Here is a 17,872-nt window from a genome sequence, read left to right as displayed (position 1 = left end):
ATTTTCCTTATGATCATCTTGTTTTTAAGGTGACCCTAGAGGGGCTGGGAAGGTGGCTTAGGGGTAGAGCACTCACCTCACATGCATGAGGCTCTGGGTTCGATTCTTCAGCACCACATAAGCAAAAAGAAAAAAGGCTGGAAGTGTTGCCATGGCTCAAGTTGTAGAGTGCTTGCCGTGAGCTGAAGAGCTGAGGGACAGTGCCCAGGCCCAGAGTTCATTCCCATGACAAACAACAACAACAACAACAACAACAACAAGAAAAGAGGATAGAAGAGTTCATGTAACTTTTTAGGATGTTTGCTTTCTCTATAATGTCTTTAAACAGAAAGGCTGAAGTCAGAGCTCTGTATAATAGCTACTTATCCAGATGGACTACAGCATTTGGGCAAAATATTTCACCTGTTGTTTTGTCTTTAGGTAGTTGGTCAGACAGGGTAATTCACTGCATTTGAGAAAGGTTGAGAAGGGGCACTCTGAAAGACACCTTTGGTTCTGCCTGATGGGGAAAGGTTTTGTGTGTTTGAGTGTTGGTGTGCGTGTGCAATATGTTTCCTTTTTTTGTCGGTTGTGGGGCTTGAACTCTGGGCACGGTCTCTTATCTTTTTGCTCAAGGCTAGTTCTCTTCCTCTTTGAACCATAGCACCAATTCTGTACAGTATGAATGTTAAGGACTGGTCTATGTGTAAGGTCTATCATGTTTGAACAGGAGCATCTTTGTTTTTCATAATCATCTTCCAGCCTGTTGATAATTGATGTTAATGAGGTGACTATGGTGCAAGACCTCTGTCTTCAAGATTATTGGTGACTACACAGAGTGAACACATGCTTTGCATTGGCTTCTGCCCTGGAGAAAATGTGGCAGGGCTGAGATGTGAACTTGTGTGAACTGTGCTAAGTCTAGGTGGTGTCAGAATTACATTGTGGGCCATTCAGTTGGGGTTGGGAACAAGTCTTTATGTCGAAAAAGGAACTTTACAACTTTGGTGGTGGTGGGTAGGTTATGGTGGGGAGAGTATGGGAAGGGAAGGGAAGGGGAAGCAAAGAGGAGGCAACAATGCTTGATAAGAAATGTACTCGTTATCTTGCCTATGTAATTGTAAGTCCTCTGTATGGTATTTTCACAATAAAAAAAAGAAACACCACAGGTTTGGTATCAGAACTGTTGGAAGAAAAAAAACCATGCCAAATCATTATTGCACTCTCTCTGGGAGACTGATGGCTGTTTAATTTAGTCTGTGTGAAATAGACTTTTTTTTTTTTTTTACCATCTTTCATGGTTTTACCTATCTTGGATTCTGAGTTATTTTTGGTTTTTATGTACTCATGCAGAAATAGTTTACATGCCATAAACTTGCACATTATGGTGAACGTTAAAAGACATTTTCGGGTTGTTTTATTGGTCTTTTCTCTCCATATGTCTTGATTTGTTTCTTTTTAAAATAAATTGACTATGCTATTTATGTTGTCTGAAATCTCATTGCATCATAAATTACGTTAAGGAAACATCAATTGTGTAATGACTATGGATGATTCAAAATTAGTAAGAAAATTTGGTAGTACAAACATTTCATCAGAATTTTTAATGGTTGTTTGCATGGAGCTTAGTTCCTATGTGGTCTTTCATATTTGAAAATGTATCTCTCTCCTGTCTTTATATTGTATTCTCTTTCTGTCCATTGTCTCTCCATTCCTTCTTTTCCTTACCTCTTAGTACTAGTATTTTGTTTTTAATTTGAAGTTTTTATTTTATAGTAAATGAAGTCAAATGATGCATCTTTGTGTATTAGTCTGGTGTTGTATGATACTGCTATCATCCATTAGTTCCAGGAATGTTCACACATGGTATTGACTATATAGACACTAATGCCATATGAGAACAAAGACGTTTTTCTTCTCAAAATACGTGTTACCATATATTTTGACACTTTTATATGGTGTTGTACATAGACTCTATGTCCTCGAGCATACTAGCTATTACATTAGCTCACTACTAGTAACATATATTTCTGCCCCTGCATACTGTGAAATTCTTAAGTTTCTCTGAAGTCTTCCCTTTAATGTGTGCTATTTAAAATTTGTGATGACTTGTTTCTTCAGATATTTTAAATATGTTGATTTCCATTTTTATTTCAGGATAGATTGAGAGCATATAACATTTACAAAAGTTATAGCTGTTAGTGTCTATTTGTAGATCAGGACATCATCTATGCTGATGAGTGCACTATGTTATTTCAGTAGATTACGCACATTGCAGTTGTTGACATGAAGTGTTCTGTAATGTCAAAAGACTTCAGTAGATGGAGTATGCTGTGAATTGCCATGATGTAATTACGGGTATTCTTGGCTTTCTAATCTATTACTGATCTAGATGCGTCAAAATCTCCACATACAGTCCTGATCTTGATTTTAGTTTTCTATTCCTTTTGTGATTTGATGGTCTCTTTAGCATAATACTTATTAGCATCAAATAAATTAAGGACAATTATACATCTAGGAATAATAGTTGAGCTTTTAGTCCCTTTATTCCCTTAGTCTAGTTTTTTCTGAAGTATGATTTGAAGTTTCACATAAATATATTTTTATGCCTTTATGTTATCTATATATCTTCATATTGATTTACTTTTAAAATATCCATATCTATTTACACATAAAAATGTAATACTTTGATTATATAGACCATAATGTTTTGAAATATGTAAACATTGCCGAATGGACCAGGCAATTGATGTAAATATGAGCTCTTGTCTGTCATTCTGCTGTGGTAAGGTGACTTAAAACCTAATTCCTTGGAGATTTTCCGGGTGCCTTTCAATGTTCTTAACTCTGGTGATCATTTTTTATTATAGATCTGTCACTCGTTTTTTGTATAGGTGAAAATTTCAATCCATTGAATGGTATCTCCAGAACTACTCCACAGCATGTGTTTTTGTATTTAACATGGTTTTACTTGTGTAGCAACAAAATTTTGTCCTTATCTTCTAGTTTACTGTCTCTATATTTTAATTATCATATGTAGATAATTCAAATAGAAAGTTATCATTGATCTACTGAGATTATTATGCATAGTTGAAAGTTTTCTATTTGTTTAGTCCTTACAGATTATGTATAAATGTCTAATGCTTTCTGTGCACTCATTATAATTCGGTGCTTTATGTGTTTTCTCTGCTCCCTTCAGAAATCAAGTATATTTCGTATACTGTTATTGATGTCCCACTTACAGACATATGTATACAATTCATCTAAATGTTCTTTCCTATTACAGTGTACTGTGTCAGTGTAAGTATCTTGGCATGTACCCAACTCCTGGTGTCCATCCTTTAAATAAATGAAATCATTCACTTTATATTATCATTACTATGAACTCCTTCTACATTGTTGAGGTTCCTATCTTGTCAGAAAACATTTTTTTAATACAGATTTGAACTTAAGAAGTTGATTAATTTGCTTCACATTCATGTAAGTATTCTTAATACTGCATTTTTGTACTGAGTTCTTAATATACATTTTCCTTCTCTCTAGAAAATTTCTATTAATAGTTCCTGTAATGTGGAAGCTGCTGATGGAGTCCCTTCCTTTTATTGTTTTCTTCAGGCTGTATGATTTCCTTAATTTTATCTTCATGACTTGTTTTTATTCTTCGTACTCTAGTGCCCCATTGAGCAAATGTAATCATGGCTTCCTTTAAGTGACTTTATACATGCATAATTTCTCTGTAGTCTTTTTGGTAATTTCTGATTATTTGTTGATATTTCATATATAAACCTATTTTCCCCTTGTTTCTAAGGAATTTTTCATTATGGTGCCTATGAGCCCTTTCACTACACTTTATACTTGCTAGTGAGTGTTTTCTAATAAGTTTTGTGTCCGAGATTTGTTGGAAATTGTTTCATTTCCATTGACAAATTATTTCCCTGTTTCATTGTTCATATTTATATTATTTTCATTGATATTTTATTTTCATATTTTATTTCTTCATTGTCATTGGAGAGTGAACATTTGCATAGTAGAATGGTAGAAGTTCAGACCTCAGATTCACCTTCTTCCAGTATAGAAATCTTTGGATGTATACACGTCGGAGGTGGTTAGGCATTTAGGAAATATTTGTTGTTGTGACATGATACAGGTTGTTGTGTTTGTTTTCACTTTTTCAGTATAAAACTTTTAAAATTTAAACAAAGGGCTGTTTAAGACTATGTGTTGCAATATCTCAGAAAACATAAGATTTAAAGTCCTATGTTTGAAATCAGTGTAAACTAAGTATCTAATCTTAGGCCATAAACTCAATTTTTTTCCTATTTAAATGTGAAAATCTTTTTTTTCATCCCAAGGAATCAGTAGCTCTGGATAAAATATTCTCAGTAAAGTCTTTATTAAAAGTTAACCATAACTAAAATTGTTAGATTAATGAGTGCAACGTATTAATACTGTATTTTAACCTATATCCTACAAAAGCTCATTGTATTTTAAACAGCCTTTTCATGTCTCTCTTCTAAGAAGTCAGTGTTTTAGTTTCAGTTCTATGTTTAGAAGGGTAGGCTTTCACATTGGAGCAAGGCGGTACACTCCACATGTTTCTTTCAACCTAAAGGGAGAAGAATTGAGGCAGAAGAGGTGACACTACATTTTTGCAATTGTTAAACATAAGCAGATTATTTGTCAGGATACTTAAATAAATAGAAGTATGTTAGGATGTAGTATTTACTTCCAGATTATAAATGTGATGGGTAAATTACTTTTACTTGGCTACTTAAATTTCGTCTTTCAAAGAATTTTTTTGATTTTCATCAGCAAGCATCCTTGTGTGGACATTTTTTAAGTCAAGAAAAGAAAAGAGAGCATACCTAGCAATAGCAGGTCTGGGAACTTGAAGGCCAATGAGATCCAAGGATTATCACATTAATTCAATTTTGGACAACTAAGTGAAAGATTAGGCTTCCCAAATAGATGCCCAGTGATGGACTTCATATGTACCTGTTCTTTTGTAAGTTGATTTGTGTGTGTGTGTGTGTGTGTGTGTGTGTGTGTGTGTGTGTGTGTGTGTGTGTGTGTGTGTGTGTGTAGGTCTTAAGGATTGGAACAAGAGCCTGAGTGCTGTCAGCTTTTGTACTCAAGGTTAGCATTCTACCATTTGAACCACAGTTCCACTTCTGGCTTTATTTTCGGGTAGATGGAGGTTAGTTGGACATAAAGGTGTCAGAGGTTTTCCTGCCCAAACTGGCTTTGAACTCAGATCTCAGCCTCCTGAATAACTAGGGCTAACAGACATGCGCCACCAGCGCCAGGCTGAGTCTTGTTTTTATCACCAATATGTATACTATGTATTGCATTTGATCTTAATATTCTGTCTCTAAAAGAGTTGTTGATTTTAACCTCCTTTGCTTTTTCTTGTGTGTTTGAGAATCTGGTCTTCTGTACCTTCCAGCAAGAACTGTAATGTAAAAGTGTGTGACTTCATTTAATCATGATTGTAATGCAACGTCACTCTTTTTTTGTGACTCACATGAAATTAAGGTGATCAAAATCCAGGGACATCATCCTATGGAACTGTGAGTGGCCTCAGACCACTCATATCTCTTCCTTTGTCAGTGAATATTCACTATAGACATGCATAAAATACATGTATATATCTACTATGTACTTCCGTGGGAAACTTGCTACCAGTTTGAGTGGCCTACTCTTCTCATGACCTATTATTTAATTGAGTCATAAGCATTTGAATGTTCTCTTGATTTTTAATGCCTTATGATCACTAATGTTAAAGCCAGAACTTCACCAAGATGATGATGGTTGTACAACATTGACAGGATGTCTTAAGGACTGTCTCTTGTCTCTTTTTCCTTACAGGGAGTTAATAACTTGCTGATGGCTACCAGGCACTCTCACTTCTTCATAGTTGATATTGAGGAACTCGTATGTTGTGATGATTGTTAATTGAGTGCTACTTAATGGGTAAGCAGTGCTTTACACAGCAACAGTAATCCAACCCCATTGATGAAATCATTCAAATCAAGAAAAAAATATATATAACATGAACTGCAATAGAAATGGGAATATTTTACCATCTCTTGATAAAACATTAACAATTTATAAATATTTGCTAAATAGTATCACTGTATAAAGGAACATACAATTTTAGCCAATACATTATCATATTTCCAACTTAAAACTAAATAGAAGCCCATTGTCAGTATATAATCACTTGCCTATTAGAAGTACAAACTTCTAAAGGTTAAATGAGCAATAGCAAACAGCTAGAAAGACTGCCGTTATGCAACCATGTCTTAAATAGTCCTGTGTTCCTTAAAGATGTATAGAACCAAATAATTCAGTCTGTTAAAATTAATGTATAATGCATTTCTTCAAAAAATATAGTGCTGGAAATATAACATTTTTGTTATCAAGAGATGTAACAACATCAATTAATGATATAAAATGACAAAATGTGTATACATCCTGTATGTTTAATATTTTAAGTGATTAAACAAGAATAAGTTGAAAAGTATATCCCGCCATGGATAAGCAAACTATTAGGAATCTACACTTCCCTCAGCTATTACTCCTAAATCCAATTATTTTGATATACAGTTGAAGTGTGTTTTTGTAGAATGTGCAACACATTGTTGCAATTCTACGACCTTAGAGAGAGGGAAACAAAGGAAAGGCTGGGGACCGGCCACCACCACAGCCACCAGGGCAGACGGTGGCCACCTGCAGCCCCCAGTCTGCTGACACGCGGTGGATGGCCGTGAAGTGAGGCCTTCAGAAGACACCTCCACTGCGACGAGAAGAAACATGCCCCAAAGCAGCAGTGAAGCGCATCAGGCGAAAACCCTGAGAACCAAGAAGCAGCAGATAGAAAACTCAAACAGGAGGTGATGGTAGCTCAAAGATGGTCATCTAGGATCCAGAATGCCAAAAGTGGCTGCATGGTAGAGGAGGAAGAGGAAGTCATTCTGACCGAGTTGTGCATTCTGGAACCCAGATGCTTGCTTCAGGGATGTTTTGGTGGAAGGGACCCATTTTCATTAGACTTTTTTGAAGACCCATTTGCTGACCTTTTGGGGATCAAACGGGTCGTGGAGGAAGTGGGAAGCAGGGCGAAGGCTTGTGTCACTCTGCCTTCCCGGTTTCCTTCACCTGGGTTTGTGGGTCGTGGAGGCCTCTACCTCGCCCCCGTCTCCTCCGTGTCATTTGGCCATGGTGGGATGGGCAGCTCCAAGTCCACACCAATGTCCACTAACACAGTTAATGGCAGGAAAAGAGCTACCAAGAGAACACTGGGAATGGCCAAGAAGAGTAGAAATTGAAGAATACGGTCGGACAAGTCCTTGCCAATACAGAGTTCAAGGTGGGGCAAGAGGAAGAAGCAGGAGCAGAATAAGGAGAAGGAGAAGAGGAAGCTGACCACAGGAACCTCGAGCCCACCTGTGTGCCCTGGGTCGCAGCTTCTGCCTGACTAGATGGCGATGGCTAGCACGCACTCATGGATTGGCAGGGTCAAGGCATTGCAGGTGGCCTGGTAGATGTTTGGGACACAGCCTCAACTCATTCCTTAGATCTTCTCCAGCACTAAACCCACGAGCGTGTTCTTTGAGTGTCGCAAGGTTCTGTCTTGTACTTTTTGGCTGATATTTTGTAGTGGTGAAGTTCAGGAAGGTACAGCCGGAAGCCGGCCACATCTCCGTACCTGCACCTTTCCCATGGTGGCATGGTGTTATGGCAACTCACCCCGTAATTTAAGGGTAACATAAATCATCAGTCCTTCTTTTTGTCCACAGTAATCTGACAGCACACTGTTGGCTATCTTAATTGCTTCACTTTTAAGATCATTCCTGTAGTTGTCACTCTCTCCAACTCCAAATTTGACTGCTTAAATTTTGCTAAATCTCATCTTTCTCAGATGTGTAATTGTTCTTAAGAAGGTTTTGCTCACTGATTCTGTCTCTAGCTTTTACAGGTATGGCTTATGCTGGGGAAAACCAAGCTGGTTATTCACAAACACACACACACACACACACACACACACACACACACACACACACACACACACACACACGTATGCAAAATAACCAGCTGTTGGGCAGATGCTTGACCTGAATGCTTCAGTTGCACACTTAGGTCCCTGAAGACGACGTCTCACTCTTGCACAGTCTGTTGAGCTCTGTCCTTGACTCACTCCCAGACTGTCGCTGCTTCCCCTCTTTTCCTCCAAGCACCGGTGGCTGTGTGCTCTCTCGTGCCTGTCCCTGTCCACACGGCCTGGGTCTCTCCACATGTGCTTTTTCCCCTGGGAAGTGGTGAGGGCGTTTAGGGTGTCGCACACCACCATGGGGAGATGCTGTGACATCCCTGTGGTGGAGGTCCCGGCTGTGCCTGGCTCCATTGGACGTGGTATGGCAGTCATGCTGGGGCAAGTCGGTATTAAATACATGTGGAAAATGTGACCTTCAAGGCACATGAAGAAAAATAAAAGTAACAGAGAGAGGGAAAGAAAACCGAAACAAAACATATTGAAGAATATTGGCAAAAAACACACGTAGGAATGTAAATACACAATTATCAAACAAAGTAAGCTCTACAAAGTATATAAAAGCCTGGAACTTCATCATGAGGACAATATTAAAGGATTTCATTGAGGATTAAGCAGCATACTGATGTGTAGGCAAGAAGCTAATGTTCTTTAAAATTTAGAAAATACCATAATTCTAGCTAATCTAGGAGCTAAGATGTGATTATCACAGTATGAAGCCAAACTGGGCAAGAAAGTTCATGAAAATGTTATCTCGTTAACCACCAAAGAGCCAACAGTGGAGCTGTGACTTAAGTGGAAATGCCACAGTTTTGAGTAAAAAAACACAAACAACAAACTCAGAGAGAGTACCCAGAATTTAAGTTCAAGCCCCAGTACTGGCACTAAATAGGAAATTTTAGGCAAATGGTTAAGAAAGCAATATTAGAAAACAAGTCAACAGAGAAAATATAGTAGTTGACATGATGGGATAATAAAACATATAGAGAATAAATTTCAAATTTACTTGGCTCTGGCTAGAAAAATGAGTAAGAGTCATTTATTCATCGAAGTTATTACAACAATATAAACTAATATCTGATGGGAAAAGGAATATATTTGACCTAACATGTAAGTTTCACCTTAAGAGGGTGTATTTCTCCCGGGATGACTTCTGTCCCGGAAGCCAAGCAGAAAATTTCTATCTGGTCTTAACAAGATAATGTAGCACTTGGGGGCAAAGATACACCCCAGTAGTCCTGCACTAGACACCAAGATGGAGAAGATCTCTACAGCCACCATGACCTCCCCCTTGGCACTGTGGTAGACAGGCAGAAAAGTGAGCCAGACAATGCAGAACAACAGCATGCTGAAGGTCAGGAACTTGGCCTCATTGAACGTATTAGGCAGGTTCCTGGCCAGGAAAGCCAAAGTGAAGCTGACCAGAGCCAAGAAGCCCAGGTATCCCAGGACACAGTAGAAAGCAGTGAGGGAGCCCTTGTTACACAGGATGATGAGGTGGCCATGTTCAGAGTGTGCATCTGTGTCAATGAAGGGAGGAGAGGTTCCCAGCCAGATTCCACAGAGAGTCACCTGGATCAGGGTGCAGATGGGGATGATGAAGTTAGGAGCTCCTGATAGCATAAGCCACCTCATCCTTCTCCCTGGAGAAGTGACCTTGAAGGCCAGAACCACAGTTACAGTTTTGGCCAAGACAGCAGAAACAGCTACAGTGAACACAACTCCAAATGTGGTCTGTTGTAGAATGCAGGTGCTGGTGTTGGGACGGCCAATGAAGAGCAAGGAACAGAGGAAGCAGAAGATGAGGGAGATAAGTAGGATGTAGCTGAGAGCTTGATTATTAGCCTTGACAATGGGAGTGTTCTTGTGTTTCACAAAGACCCCAAGAACAACTGTTGTGAGTGTAGATAAAGAAAGAGCCATGCAGGCCAAGGCCATCCCTAAGGGTTCTTCATAAGTCAAGAATCTTGCAGCTCTTGGGAGGCACTGGTTTCTCTCTGTATTGGCATACTGATGATCTGGACACTTCATACACTGCTCCATATCTAGTGAAGAATTCAAATAAACATTTATCCATTTCCAATACTTAAAAGGAAATTAGAAAGTCCCTGTCTAGAGATAATACTGACACGTGAATTCTTAGTAGCATAAAGTAAATATTAACAAGTATTACCAGACATGATCACTATTATTTTTATGTCTTCGTCATGTTCCCACACTCATTCCCATATTCTCATACTTTAGTCTGATTGAAATTCTTTTGCTTGTAATGACCATCACAAATACTGTTACTTGCCATTTCTAATATCCTATGAATAATTTTCTCTGCCTCTTCATGCTGCCATAATTCTCAGACATGTGTGCACAAGTCAAACCCCTTATTCAAAATTGTGGGTAGTAAAACTTTGCAACTTCCTCTATATTCTCTATACAATATAAATTGGACAACTGTGACCCTTCCTTGAAATTGTTATATTTGTCTCTTCTACTCACCTATAGAGGATGGAGAAATCACTCTTTGAAACTATAAAGTCATACTATGCACAACACTTTTGCCTGCATCTTACACCAAACCAAACCCAGAGTATTTTCTCCATTGCAAGAACAGTTCTAAGATCTAGGAAATAAAGATATACACGATCTGTGTTTTCTTTGTAGTCTGAAGGTAATTTTGAAGAAGATGGGGTCCTCGTGCTTAAAAAGATTTGCACTTACTCTGATAGATGTTAAGCTTACATTACTGAGTATTTGAATAAACATATATACAATAGACCAGAAAAAATTAATCTTATGCATAAATCAGAGTCCATGATGTTTTTTTCAAGAAGAATCAACCAGTGTCACAATTAGATGATTAAGTGAAGGAAGGAAGAATTTGATTCTGTAATCATAATATACAACTTTTGCATTGGCTTGCATGGATTGGGGATACCAGCAAAGAAAATGAATTTCTCACTATGGCATGAGCACGGTGTGCAATCAAAGCAACAGGCTGCCTTTTCTTCCTGAGGGGATTTCCTGAATCCAGGACCACAACTCTCACTGCAGGCAGATTGAGTAGGCTGAGGACAAGCAGATATTTGTCAGTAATTGTTTAGACTTTACATAATGCTCCAACAATCCATAGTATTAAAATACTGAATTATTAGAACAGAATCTAGAGGGGGGACTAAGATGGCAACTGGGCAGTAGGGAAACACCACAGCTCTCCCCCCCAAAAAAGAGAGTTCAAGTTCCATCGCTTAATCTCCCCAAGTGACCGGCAACAACAAAAAGACAAACACCCTGAGAAAAACAGAAGGAGGAAAAAAAAACAAAATAAGAGAGAAAAAGAAGAATTTCAGACAAAAGAAAAGCGAAGACCCCTCCCCCAATCTTTACTGGCAACACTGCTGCACGTGAAGCCGCTGCCAGCCCAGCCCAGTGGGGGCTGCCAGAGTCCTAGAGACACAGGGGTTTGTCTGCAGGTCACCCACACAGAAGCCACCTAAGGTACCGATGTTGGACCTGCTGATCGCTATGAACAGAGAAACCTCTGAGCCAGGAGCTTGCACAAAAATCCCACCCCCACCCCTCACTGTATATCTGAGCAGAGAGGTTCCATCACACCAAAGCCACTATGCACGACACTGGGAACCCCAGAGCTACAGAGGACACCCACAGAACAGCAGAGCAGAAGAACTTCAAGGAACCAGTGCTGATCCAGAGAACATAAGCAGAGACAAACCCCAGTGCTCAGTGCATGGAGGCCCCTCCCCTACCTCTTGGGCAGATGCTGGAGGCCCACCCTATGGCGCAGACCAGAACAGCATCAACTGAGACAGAGACAGAAGTGAAACATGCAGAGCGACCACCGCCCATCCCAGCCCACAACCACCTCAACTGAACTCTGATTGCAACAACAACCAATGACCTACATCACACAGAAACAGCTACTAGCTCCAGGGTGAGTACCCTACAAGGGACAGTGTATACCTCAAGGGAGACCACAGCTGGTGGGAAACCCCAGACCCTGACCCAGCCTCCCTATCCCAACATCTGGACCACAGGACCCACTAAAAATGGGAACTTTTCGAGAGCTTCATCAGCCCATGGAGCACACACAGCTGGCCAGGCTAGAGCAAGAGTGCCCCTGGAAGGGACATTAAATGCCCAAGCCAGGAACACCGCCATTGTGTCAAGACAACCAACAGTGGAAGAAATTTGAACTGTGTATTCCAGGCTGCATAACCTAGGCAGGATACACAACAGCACAGGTCCAACCGGCATGCCCCAGGCTAGGGGCTGGGACCAGGCCTGGGAATCCAGTGCCTGAGCAACACAACAAATTCCTCCCAACTGAAGTCAGAAGCTGAGCATATGCCTCAGCAGAGGGGAGAAAAACAGGGAACTGCACCCCTTGGGAAGCACGCCTGTGACAGCAAAAGACCCGAGGGGTCAGGACAAGAGAAGCCCAATCCATACCAGAACCTGACCCATATATTCTAGGCTGGGAATTGGACAACACAGGCCATAAGCATCTGATAATAGTCATGATCTTAGGCTGGTAAGGTGGCTCAGCAGTAGAGTGCTGGTCTTGGGTGCATGAGGCCGTGGATCTGAATACTCAGCAACACATAAGCAGAAAGGGACCGAAATGGTGCTGTGGCTCAAATGGTAGGGTGCCAGCCTTGACCTGTAGAACTGAGGAACAGCACCCAGGCCCAGAGTTCAAACCCACAACCGGCCAAAAAAAAATATCAGGAGCCCATAGCAGACTCCAACATCTGGAAGAGTGCATCCAGCACATCCGATCTTGCCAAGAGCATCTGTAGGAGAAAACAGGAGCAGTCTAGGCCATTCAACCTTCTAAAGGCAGGAACTGCCAGTGATCTACAGCAGAGAGCCAAGAACCCCTATGTGGTTCAGACCAACAACTGGAGGTTGGCTCCCAACAGAACCGAAATCAGTTACAGACTCTCTACCAGCACAGAAACAGCAACCAAGCAATGACAAACACCTATTGAACAAAACAAAATTTCAGATTAGTCTCCAATAATCCCTGAATCCCCTGCAAAATCACAGAGAAAAATTACAAGGTTTATCAATACCCAGGATAGCAAGCTATCACCAAAAGCAAGCAGCCAAGCAGAGGAGAGCTCCAGTGGGAGCAAACAGGAATGGAAGACAAAAGCTACATCCAAGAGATGCTGTAGGCAATGACTCAAGAAATAAAGCAAGAAATAGACCAGAAATTGAAAGAGCACAGGGTCGAAATATCGAAAGAGATGCAGGATATCAAACAGGAGATGCAAGCAAAAATAGAGGCAGACCACACCTCACTACGAGGTGAGATTAGCGCCAAAATAGAGGCAGTACACTCCTCATTGAAAGGTGAGATTAGGACTTTGAGAACCAATATTAAATCCATAAATGAGTCCATTTCCTCCATGCAAACCACAATGGAAGACACAGATAACAGAGAGAACGAAATGAAATGTAGATTGTCAGATACAGAAGACAGAATATACCAACTGGACCAAAAAATTACAGATATGGAAAAATCACATAAATTATGCCGAAGGGAAGTTCAAGAGTAAGCAGATAGTGCCAAGAAATTTAACCTTCGTATAACTGGAGTGGACAAAGGTGAGGAATATCAAAGCAAGGGAATGCAACACATATTCAACAAGATAATCAGTGAAAATTTCCCCATCTCAAAAAAGAACATCTTACCTACATTACAGAAGCATATAGAAAACCTAACAAGCAACATCCCAGGAGAAACACCTCTAGACACATTATAGTAAAAATGATAGGTCTGAATAATAAGGAAACAATCTTGCATGCAGCAAAAATGAAGAAGGAGTTCTACTACAACGGGAAAAAATTAGAATCACTGCAGATCTCCACACAAACACTGAATGCAAGAAAGGCCTGGGAAAGTACCATACGAGCCCTGAGAGCAAACAACTGCCAACCCAGACTGATATACCCGGCAAAGATAGCATTCACATTCGATGGAGAACTGAAAAATTTTAATAGCAAAGAAAAACTAAATGAATACATAAACATTAAGCCAGCATTACAAAGAATACTAAGAGGGGGAACACAACCTGAAGATAGCAAAAGGGAACAGGGACCTGTACCCAGACAGGCAGTAATAGACATCTAACTGAGCAAACACAGGAGGAAAGGAAAGAAGAAAAACTTAGGAAAACAAGGAATGACAGGGACCACAATGCATCTCTCTATACTGTCTTTTAATATTATCAGGCTTAATTCTCCAATCAAAAGAAAAAGAACTGCAGACTGGATCAGAAAACATGACCCATCCATCTGTTGCCTTCAGGAGACCCACTTCTCAGCCAAACATACAAACAAACTCAGAGTGAAGGGTTGAAAAGGATCTACCAATCAAATGCCCCCAGTAAGAAAGCAGGTGTAGCAATAAAGCAGGTGTAGCAATCCTGATATCTGACAAAATGAACTTTTCATTGAATTCAATGCACAAAGACAAGGACGGACACAACATAATAATACAGGGAACAATCCAAGAGGAGAATATTACTATCATCAACTTACATTCCGCAAACATTGGTGCACACAAATATGTTAGGCAAATACTCTCAAACTTACAGAATAAAATAGATCCCAATCTGATAATACTAGGAGACTTTAATGCCCCACTCTCACCAAGGGTTAGGTCTACCAACCAGAGGATTGGCAAAGAAGCTACCGAGTTAAGTGAGGCCATACTTCATGTGGAACTAACTGACATCTACCGAGTATTTCACACTGAATCAACAGAGTACACATTCTTCTCAGCAACTCATGGAATTTTCTCCAATATAGACCATATCAAAGTTCATTCAAGGAACTTAAGGAAATACAAGGGGATCAACATAATCCCCTGTATCCTATCTGACCACAGTGGAATCAAACTAGTTCTCAATAACAAAGCATACCGCAGAAATTACTCAAATACATGAAAATTGAACAGTACACTTCTAAGCAATGCCTGGGTAATGGAAGTGATCAAAGATGAAATTTAAATATTCCTACAACTCAATGACAATGAAAAACACATCACAAAGAAACTTGTGGACACAGCAAAAACAGTCCTGAGGGGCAAATTTATTGCCCTCAGTGCCGACATCAAGAAAATGGAGACAGACTAAGTAAATAATCTCATGTTGCAATTAAAACAGCTAGAAAAAAAAAGAAAAAATGGAACCTAGAGTTACTAGATGGAGCCAGATAACCAAACTAAGAGTGGAGATCAATGAAATAGAGAATTGGAGAATCATAGCCAAAATTAACCAAAGAAAAAGCTGTTTCTTTGAAAAAATAAACAACATTGATGGACCACTGGCAAGATTAATTTAAAAAAAGAAGAGAGGAAACCCATATTAACAGGATTAGGGATGCCATAGGAAAAATCACAACACATACCCAAGATATCCAAACAATTTTAACTGACTACTTTCAAAAGTTATACTCTCTAAAGAAAGAAAACCTGGCACAAATGGGTGCATTTTTAGAGTAACACAAGTTGCCCAAACTGAGCAAAGAAGTAAATCAATTAAATAAGCCAATATCCTACAACAAGATACAGGAAGCAATCAGAAGTCTTCCAACAGAGAAAAGCCCAGGACCAGATGGATTGACAAGAGAATTCTTAAAGACACTTAAAGAAGACCCTTAAGATCCGTAAAGAAGGAATAATACCCATACTCCTCAAGCTCTTCAGAGAAATAGAGAGAGCTATCCCAAACTCATTCTATGATACCAATATCACACTCATCCCCAAAACAGACAAAGACCCAACTAAAAAAGAGAATTACAGTCCAATTTCCTTGATGAACAGATGCACAGATCCTTAACAATATTCATCCAGAAAAACATTAAAAATCATAGACTACAACGAGGTAGGTTTCATCCCAGAGATTCAGGGATGGTTAACATATGTAAGTCAAAAAATGTAATCCAACACATCAACAGAGCCAACGTCAAGAATCACATGATTATCTACACAGATGCAGAAATCGCCTTTGATAAAATTCAACATTCATTCAAGCTAGAAGCTCTGGAGAAAATAGGAATAGAAGGAACTTTTCTTAAAACAATAAAAGCCATTTACTACAGACTAATAGCCAATATTAAACTTAATGGGGAAAAGTTACAACCAATTCTCCTAAAATCAGGCAAAAAGGCAAGGATGCCTTGTCTCTACTCCTCTTCAATATAGTCCTGGAACCCTTAGCCAGGCAATAAGGTGAGAAAAAGACACTAAAGGGATCCATATAGGAAAAGAAGAAGTTAAACTATCCCTTTTTGCAGATGACATGATACTATACATTCACGATCACAAAAACTCCATCCCCAAACTCTTAGAAATCATAAATCACTTTGGCAAAGTAGCAGGATACAAAATCAACCCACAAATATCAGTTGTCTTCCTGTACACTGACAATGTACAAGCAGAGTGGGAAATAAAGGAAGCAAACCCATTCACAATAACCTCCCCCAAAATGAAATATTTAGGAACTAACCTAGCCACAGATGTAAAAGAACTATTTAATGAAAACTATAAACAGTTAAAGAAAGAAATTACAGAAGACACTAGGAAATGGAAAGACCTCCCATGCTCTTGGATAGGCAGACTTAATATAGTGAAAATGGCAATACTGCCAAAATTAATATACAAATTCAATGCAATTCCTATTAAAATCCCAATGACATACATCTCTAAAATATAGAAAATAGTCCAAAAATCAATGTGGAACAACAAAAGACCTAGAATAGCCAAAACAATTCTAGGGAATAAAGATAACATGGAAGAGATATCCATGCCAAACTTCAAGCTCTATTATAGAAACATAAAAACAAAGACAGCATGGTACTGGCATGAAAACAGACCCGAAGACCAATGGAATAGAATAGAAGATCCAAAAATAAAACCACAGGCCTCCAGTCAGCTGATACTTGACAAAGAGGCCAAAGACATACAATGGAAGAAACACAGTCTCTTCAACCATTGATGCTGGGAAAACTGGGTGGCCACATGGAGAAGACTAAAAGTGGACCCCAGGCTATAATCATGCACTAATATCAACTCAAGACAGAATAAAGACCTTAACATTAAACCAGCATCTCTGAAACTATTGCAGGACAGAGTAGGAGAGAAACTTGAACTTATAGGCACAGGAAGGAAATTCCTGAACAGAGTCCCAGGGTCACAACAAATTGGAAAGTGTCTCGACAAATGGGACTACCTTAATATAAAAAGCTTCTGCACAGCTAAATCTATAACAACCAAGCCAGAAAAGCAACCATCTAATTGGGAAAAAAAATATTTACCAGCAATATATCAGGGAAGGGGTTTATATCCAGTACATACAGGGAACTCAAGAAACAAATCCCTTCCAAAACAATTACTAAATGGGAAAGGGAACTAAAGAGAGACTTCTCAGATGAAGAGATAAAAATGGCAAAGAAACACATGAGGAAATGTTTACCATCGCTGGATGTGAAGAAAATGCAAATAAAGACAACACTGAGATGCCACTTTACCCCAGTCAGAATGTCCCACATCATCAAGGCAGCCAACGACAAATGCTGGAGGGGATGTGGAGAAAGAGGAACCCTATTACACTGCTGGTGGGAATGTACACTTATACAACCACTTTGGAAAGCAGTCTGGAGGGTCTTTAGAAAGCTGAATATTGACATCCCTTATGACTGAGTCATACCACTTCTAGGCATCTATCCTGAACAACAGGAACCACTATACAAGAACACATGCACCTCCACGTTTATTGCAGCACTGTTCATAATAGCCAGGATATTGCAGAAGAT

General features: G+C 39.5%; 1 protein-coding gene across 1 annotated transcript in view; it reads right to left on the bottom strand.

Annotated features, from left to right (window-relative positions):
- Positions 1–9,154: 9,154 nt before the first annotated feature.
- The window catches only part of LOC138834309 (vomeronasal type-2 receptor 116-like), a 32,323-nt gene continuing 23,605 nt past the window's right edge, over positions 9,155–17,872 (bottom strand). The window contains exons 7-8 of the mRNA XM_070032979.1: positions 10,986–11,094; positions 9,155–10,092 (exon numbers count right to left, since the gene is read on the bottom strand). Of these exons, the coding sequence (XP_069889080.1) occupies positions 9,155–10,092; positions 10,986–11,094 (1,047 nt within the window). The remainder of the gene's footprint in view (positions 10,093–10,985; positions 11,095–17,872) is intronic.

The sequence above is a fragment of the Dipodomys merriami genome, unplaced genomic scaffold (genome assembly GCF_024711535.1).
Source record: "Dipodomys merriami isolate MVZ:Mamm:240054 unplaced genomic scaffold, mDipMer1.0.p SCAF_211, whole genome shotgun sequence".
NCBI classification, from domain to species: domain Eukaryota; kingdom Metazoa; phylum Chordata; class Mammalia; order Rodentia; family Heteromyidae; genus Dipodomys; species Dipodomys merriami.
Note: the sequence above shows the minus strand (reverse complement) of the source record. Positions and strands in the feature narration are given on the sequence as shown.